The following is a 6,894-nucleotide window of genomic DNA, read 5'->3' as shown; positions in this document are numbered from 1 at the left end:
AAGGTTGGGCAATTTACATCCATAGTGATACTGCCTTGGAAACCCAAGGAGGGGTCGCTATGAGTCGGGTCCGACTCGATGGCATGTAACAACAACTTCTTTGTTATAGTATGGTTGTTGAAGTTGCTTAATAAATTATCAAAAAAAATCCCTCTGGGAAAATGAGGTGTTAGTGTATGTTCAAAGAGCAGCAGACTTCCATTCTAATTATGGTTAGCTTTCTTTGTTCCAAGAAGATTGCCACTGAAGCACAGGAAACTGCTGTTTTCTCACTTGACTTTGTTTATAGGGTTACCGGTACTGGGCCGGGATCGGAGTCCTCCAGAGTTGTGAATCTGCATTGACTCATTACCGCCTTGTGGCCAATCATGGTATGTATTGTTTTTCCCTTTCACCTTTATAACAAAAAAGTACAGAATTAATTTAAACCACACCTATTTGTATTGTACAATTTGAAGTATCTTAAATGGCTTTTTTAAGCAGAATCATGATGAAGATTAAAGAGTGCTTTTTTAATTAACTTTTCATTTGCTTTGGGTTCGACTTCTGAAATACTTTTGGAGAAAGTCTGATTTATTAATCGATTGCTATTTTCTGGTCTTTAGGCTGTTATAGAAACTATTTCCTGTGCCATGTTCTTTGTCAGTACTTTGCATCTGGGATTGTACCTCTCTGTGGGACAGTCTTTCTGACTTACCTCCATGTTGTTACTTTGTCCCACATCAGTTGCTAGTGACATCTCACTGACAGGAGGCTCAGTAGTACAGAGAATACGGCTGCCTGACGAGGTGGAGAATCCAGGAATGAACAGCGGAATGTTAGAAGAAGACTTGATTCAGTATTACCAGTTCCTAGCTGAAAAAGGTGATGTGCAAGCACAGGTATGTGTTCTTTTGGTTGTTTTTTATTGTGATTTGGGTGCAAATTTACAAAGTAGATTCGTTTTACTCTCAACAGTTCATGCTTATTTGATGTCTGGCCCTGATTATAATCCTTAACCATACAAAACTCTTCTCCCCTCTCCTCCCTGTGAGACCACCCCTTCCCTGTGCCCTTCTTATCTCTGCATTCCTGTCTTTCCAGCTTCCCCTCTGTGTAAGTTCTGCCCCTCCTATGTCTCGTGGCTGACTGATTCAAGGGGTGCATCTCCTGGGATAGGTGCTTTCTGCTATGGAGCTTTCTGCTGCTGGGCTGAGAGCCAGTCCATGCAAGTGAGTCCATTTCCAGGCCCAAAGGATAACCCAGGGCCATAGTTTCAGGTGTTTCATCAGTCTCTGTCCAACCAGTAATTCTGGTCATTTTTGTGTTTTTGAATTTTGTTCCACATTTTTCTTCCCACTGTGTCCAGGATCTCAGATTTTGATCCCTTCCCTGGTGGTTGCCATTGGCAGCCAGGTACCATCTAATTCTTCTGGTCTCAGGGTCATGAAGACTGAAGTCCTCTTGATCCATCAGATCTTTGGATTAATTGTTTCCAAATGATTTCGATTTTCTTCACTCTTCTTTGCTTCAGATAAGAGGAGACCAATAGTTGTATCTTAGATGGCTAGTCAAAAGCTGTTAAGACCCCAGTCACTACTCACCAAAGTAGGATGTAGAACAAGATTTTTATGTACTATGTTGTACCAGTTGAGCATGATTCCCCCAAGACTGTGGTCCCGAGCCCACATGCCTGGTGATTCTCTCCTTCAAGGTGTTTGGTTGTCTTTGAGAAGCTACTCCAACCGTGTCCTCTGTTACTTTTGTAATGTATGTAGTTAATTTTGTAGCACAAGTACATATTTAAGACTGTCTTCAGCCAAATCTGTCCTTGGTCATTCCTGTTCACCCACCCCTCCTGATCTTCTCACCTGTCTGTGCATTTACCCATAGCCTAGTGTTTGCTGCCACTGGCAGCGCAGTATTGTGCGTGTAACTGTATTTGCCTCTGTTGTCTGAATCTTTTGTACTTGTTTCTGTGTCCTCCCTTGCCCCATTGTTACTGTGCTTGCCACAAACCCTTGCCATACACTCTCCCCTCAACCAAATCAACATGTGACCCCCAACTAGTCCAAAATTTTCCCTCCCATCCGCAGTAACCAACAAAGTGAATTTCTTCCCTTGCGTAAACCTTTCCTTGACTTTTTACAATAATGGGCTTGTATAATATTTGTCCTTCTGTGATTGACTTATTTCACTTAGCATAATGTCCTCCAAATTTATCCACATTGTGAGATGATTTGTGTATTCTTCATTATTCTTTAATGTTGCATAGTACTATAGTTTGGTTATCCATTCATCTGTTGATGGGCATTTAGGTTGTTTCTATCTCTCCTATAGTGAATTGTGCTGCAGTGGGCATGAGTGTGCATGTCTATTTGTGTCCTGCCTCTCACCTCTTTAGGATATATTCCTAGTAATGGAATTGCTGGATCAAATGGTATTTCTGTTTTCAAGTTGTTAAGGAATCACCATACCACTTTGCACAGCGGCTGTTCCGTTTTGTAGTCCCACTAACAATGTATGAGAGTGCCAGTCTCTCTGTACCCTCACCAGCACTTGTTATTTTCTTTCTTACTGCACTTTGCTATTAATGCTGGAGTAAGATGATACCTCATTGTTGTTTTGATTTGCATCTCTCCAATAGCTAATAATTGTGAGCATTTCCTCATGTGTATATCTTCTTTAGTGAAGTGTCTGTTCATGTCCTTCGCCTGTTTTTAATTGGATTGTTTGTCTTTTTGGTGTTGAGGTGTTGAAGTTTTCTATAAATTTTGGAGATAAGCCCCTTGTCAGATATGTGATAGCCAAATATTTTTTCCCAATCTGTAGGTTCTCCTTTTACCCTTTTGGAGAAGTTTTTAGATACACATAAGAATTTAATTTTTAAAAGGTCCCAGTCATCTAGTTTCTCTTCCACTGTTTGTGCATTTTGTATTATGCTTGATAGTGTATTTATGCCATAAATTAGAGCCCTTTGTTTTGCCCCTATTTTATCTTTGATGAATTTTATAGTTTTGGGTTTTACATTTAAGTCTTTGATCAACTTGAGCTCATTTCTGTGTATGAGGTGAGGTATGGGTCTTGTTTCATTTTTTGCAGATGGATATCCAATTTTGCCAGTACCATTTGTTAAAGAAGCTATCTCCCCTCCATTTTATGGATTTTGGCCCTTTGTCAAAGATCAGCTGTCTATAGATGGATGGGTCTGTTTCTGGGTTTTCAATTCTTTTCCATTGGTCTATTTGTCGGTCACTGTACCAGTACCACGCTGTTTTGACTACTGTGGCTGTATAGGTTTTGAGATCCAGGAGAGTGAGACTTTTACATTGTTTTTCTTCATCATTGGTGTTTTACTTATCTGAAGTCTCTTTCATTTCCATATGAAATTAGTGATTGGTTTTTCCATGTCCTTAAAAAATGTTGATGGAATCTGGATTGGGATTGCATTGAGTGTTTAGATTCTTTGGGTAGTATTGACGTTTTCACAATATTCAGTCTTCCTGTCCATGAACATGACATGTTCTTCTGTTTATATAGATCTCTTGTAGTTTCTTGTAGTAGTATTTTGTACTTTTCTTTGTATAGGTCTTTTGTGTCCCTGGTAAGATTATTCCTAAGTATTTTATCTTCTTGTTAGCTATTGTAAATGGTATTGTTTTCCTTATTTCCTTTTCAGAGGTCTCTTTGTTGATGTAGAGGAATCCAACTGATTTTTGTATGTTGACCTTGTATCCTGCCACTTTGCTGAACCTTTCTGTTAGTTCTAGTAATTTTTTTTTGCTGAGTCTCTTGGGTTTTCTATGTATAGAAGCATGTCATCTGCAAATGTAGGTAATTTAACTTCTGCCTTGCCAATTTGGATGCCTTTTATATCTTTTTCTTGCCTTAGTGCCATGGCCAGGACTTCTAATACACTGTTAAGTAGAAGTAGTGATAGAGGGCATCCTTGTTTGGTTCCCATTCGCAAGGGGAATTCTTTAAGTCTTCCTCCGTTGACAATAATGTTAGGTGTTGGTTTTGTGTATATGCCCTTTATTATGTTGAGACTTTTTCCTTCTATTACTATTTTGCTGAGCGTTTTGAACAGGAGTGGGTGTTAAATTTTATCTAATCCCTTCTCTGCATCAATTGATACGATCATATGGTTCTTTTGTTTTATTTATGTTACTGTTTTTCTGATGTTGAACTGTCCTTAAATACCTGGTATGAATCCCACTTGGTCATGATATATTACTTTTTTAATATGTTGTTGGATTCTGTAGGCTAGGATTTTGTTGAAGATTTTTGCATCTATATTCATGAGGGATGTTGATCTGTAATTTTCCTTTTTAGTGGTGTCTTTACCTGGTTTTGGTGTCAGTATTATGCTTGCTTCATAGAATGAATTTGGGAATATTCCATATTTTTCTATGTCCTGGAATAGTTTGAGTAGGATAGGTATCAGCTCTTCTCTGAATATTTGATAGAATTTTCCAGTAAAGCCATCTGCCCTAGGACTTTTTCTTGTGAGGAGTTTTTTTATGACCTGCTCAGTTTCTTCTTTTGCTGTGGGTCTATTCAAGTATTCTGTCTCAGACTGGCTTAGTTTAGATAGGTCTTGTCTTTCTAGAAATTTATCCATCTCTTCTAGGTTTTAGAATCTGTTGGAGCACAGTTCTTCATAATATCTGTTACTGCCTTTTTTATTTCAGTTGGTTCTAGTATGATGTTGCCCTTTTGATTTATTACTCATGTTATCTGCATCTTCTCTTTCTTTTCCTTTGTTAAATTTGCCAGTGGTTTGTCGATTTTGTTCATCTTTTCAAAGAACCAGCTTCTGGTCTTGTTGATTTTCTCTATTCTTTTTGTTTTCTGCTTCATTTATTTCTACTCTGATCTTTATTGTTTTCTTTCTTCTGGATACTATAGATTTCTTTTGTTGCACTTTTTCTGATTGCTGGAGTTGTTGAGTTAAAGTGCTGATTTTGATTCTTGTTTTTTGATGTGTGCATTTATTGCTATAAATTGACCTCTGAGTACTACTTTTGCTGCATCCCAGTAGTTTTTTTTTTTTTTTTTAATTGTGATTTGGGTGAAAATTTGCACAGCAAATTCACTTTCCCCCAGTAGTTTTTGACAGTATACTATTCAGTTTCCATGTATTTGATTTTTTTTTTTCCCTTGGTCTTCCCATTACTGATTTCTAATTTTATGGCATGTGATCCGAGAAGTTGCTTTGTAGTAATTCAGTGTTTTTAAATTTATTTGAGGCTTGTTTTGTGGCTTACCATATGGTCTATTCTGGAGAATGATCCATGTACACTGGAGAAGAATGGGTATTGTGCTATTGTTGGGTGGAGTGCTCTGTATACACATCTGAGGTCAAGTTGATTGATTGTGTTGTTGAGTTCTTCAGTATCTTTGTTGAGTTTTTTTCTAGTTGTTCTGTCCTTCCTTGAAAGTGGTTTAAAGTCTCCTACTACTATTGTAGCATTGTCTATTTTTCCTTTAAATTCCGTTAATATTTGCATTATGTAGTTTAGAGCTCTTTCATTGGGAGCATATTTATTAAATTATAATAATGTCTTCTTGGGCAATTGACCCTTTTAACATCATATAGTGCCATTCTTTGTCCCTTATGCTGGTTTTCATCCTGAAATCTATTTTATCAGAAATTAATATTGCCTGATCTTTTTTGGTTGCCATTAGCTTGATTTTTTTTCCATCCCTTGATTTTTAATTTATTTTTATCTTTGTGTCTAAGGTGGGTCTCTTGTAGGCAGCATATTGATGGATCTTCTTATCCAATCTACCACTCTCTTTCTCTTGACTGGTGCATTTAGTCCATTCACATTGAGTGTAATTAGTGATAGGTATGAATTTATTGCTGTCATTCTGTTGTGTTTTTCGTTATGTTGTTGGTGATTTCTTTGTTCCAAATATTTTTCTGTGCTGAGTTCATTTTGTTTTCAAGTGTTTTTTTTTTTCTCTTTTCTTCATTATTATTGGTTTTGTGCATACTAAGCCCTTCTGATTTTCTTCTTTATCAGTTTGGTTGGAAGGATTGTTAATTTTCTTTGTGGTTACCCTGAAGTAAATTCTTATCCCCTGAGTTTGGAACAGTCTGTTCTATAAAGACATTGTCCTGGCTTCCTTTCCATTTGAAAGTTTTGTAATTAAAACTTTTGTTCTCTCTATTGGCTTTGTTGCTAGCATCGTTTGCAGATTGACTCCTCTATTTCTCTATGTACATTTTTTTGTGAACTTATTTTGAGGATCTTTTTCTGGTTTGGTTTCTAGGTGGTGGTGTCAAGTGTCCTGATTTTAAATTGTTGTTCTCTTTTGTGGAATTTCTGTTGGAAGAATAGCATTTCTTTCAGGGTTGTTCTGGTTTTCACAAATTCCCTTAATTTCTGTTTGTGTGGAAATGTCTTGATTTCACCCCATGTTTGAAGGACAGTTTGGCTAGATGTATAATTTTTTTAATGCATTTTATTGAAATATAATTTATGTACAGTGAAATACACAAAATTAAAGTGACATGGGTCAGTGCTTTTTTTTTTTTTCTCCCCCCCAGTGTTCCCTCCTCTCCCCTTCCACCCCTGGAAACCAACAAAGTTTCCCTCCATATGTAAACTTTTCCTTGACCCTCTACAACAATGAACTAATACTATATTCGTCCTTCTGTGATTGATTTATTTCATTCAGCATAATGTCCTCCAAGTTCATCCATATTATGCAGTGTTTTGCAGACCCTACATTATTCTTTAGTGCTGCATAGCATTCCAGTATGTGTATGTGCTATAGTTTGGTCATCCACTCTTCCGCTGATGGGCACGTAGGTTATTTCCATCTTTTTGCTATTGTAAATAGTGCTGTGATGAACATGAGCATGCGTGTATCTGTTCCTATCCTGGCTCTCACCTCTCTAGG

The 6,894-nt window shown here is 37.3% G+C and overlaps 1 protein-coding gene across 1 annotated transcript in view; it reads left to right on the top strand.

Annotated features, from left to right (window-relative positions):
* The window catches only part of SEL1L (SEL1L adaptor subunit of ERAD E3 ubiquitin ligase), a 69,077-nt gene that overhangs the window by 35,049 nt on the left and 27,134 nt on the right, over positions 1 to 6,894 (top strand). Inside the window, exons 9-10 of the mRNA XM_007951970.2 lie at positions 290 to 371; positions 727 to 881. Coding sequence (XP_007950161.1) covers positions 290 to 371; positions 727 to 881 — 237 coding nt within the window. The remainder of the gene's footprint in view (positions 1 to 289; positions 372 to 726; positions 882 to 6,894) is intronic.

The sequence above is a fragment of the Orycteropus afer genome, unplaced genomic scaffold (assembly GCF_000298275.1).
Source record: "Orycteropus afer afer isolate SDZICR_OR568_19922 unplaced genomic scaffold, OryAfe1.0 scaffold00322, whole genome shotgun sequence".
In the NCBI taxonomy this organism is placed as follows: domain Eukaryota; kingdom Metazoa; phylum Chordata; class Mammalia; order Tubulidentata; family Orycteropodidae; genus Orycteropus; species Orycteropus afer.
This window is presented reverse-complemented; position numbering and strand designations above follow the sequence as displayed.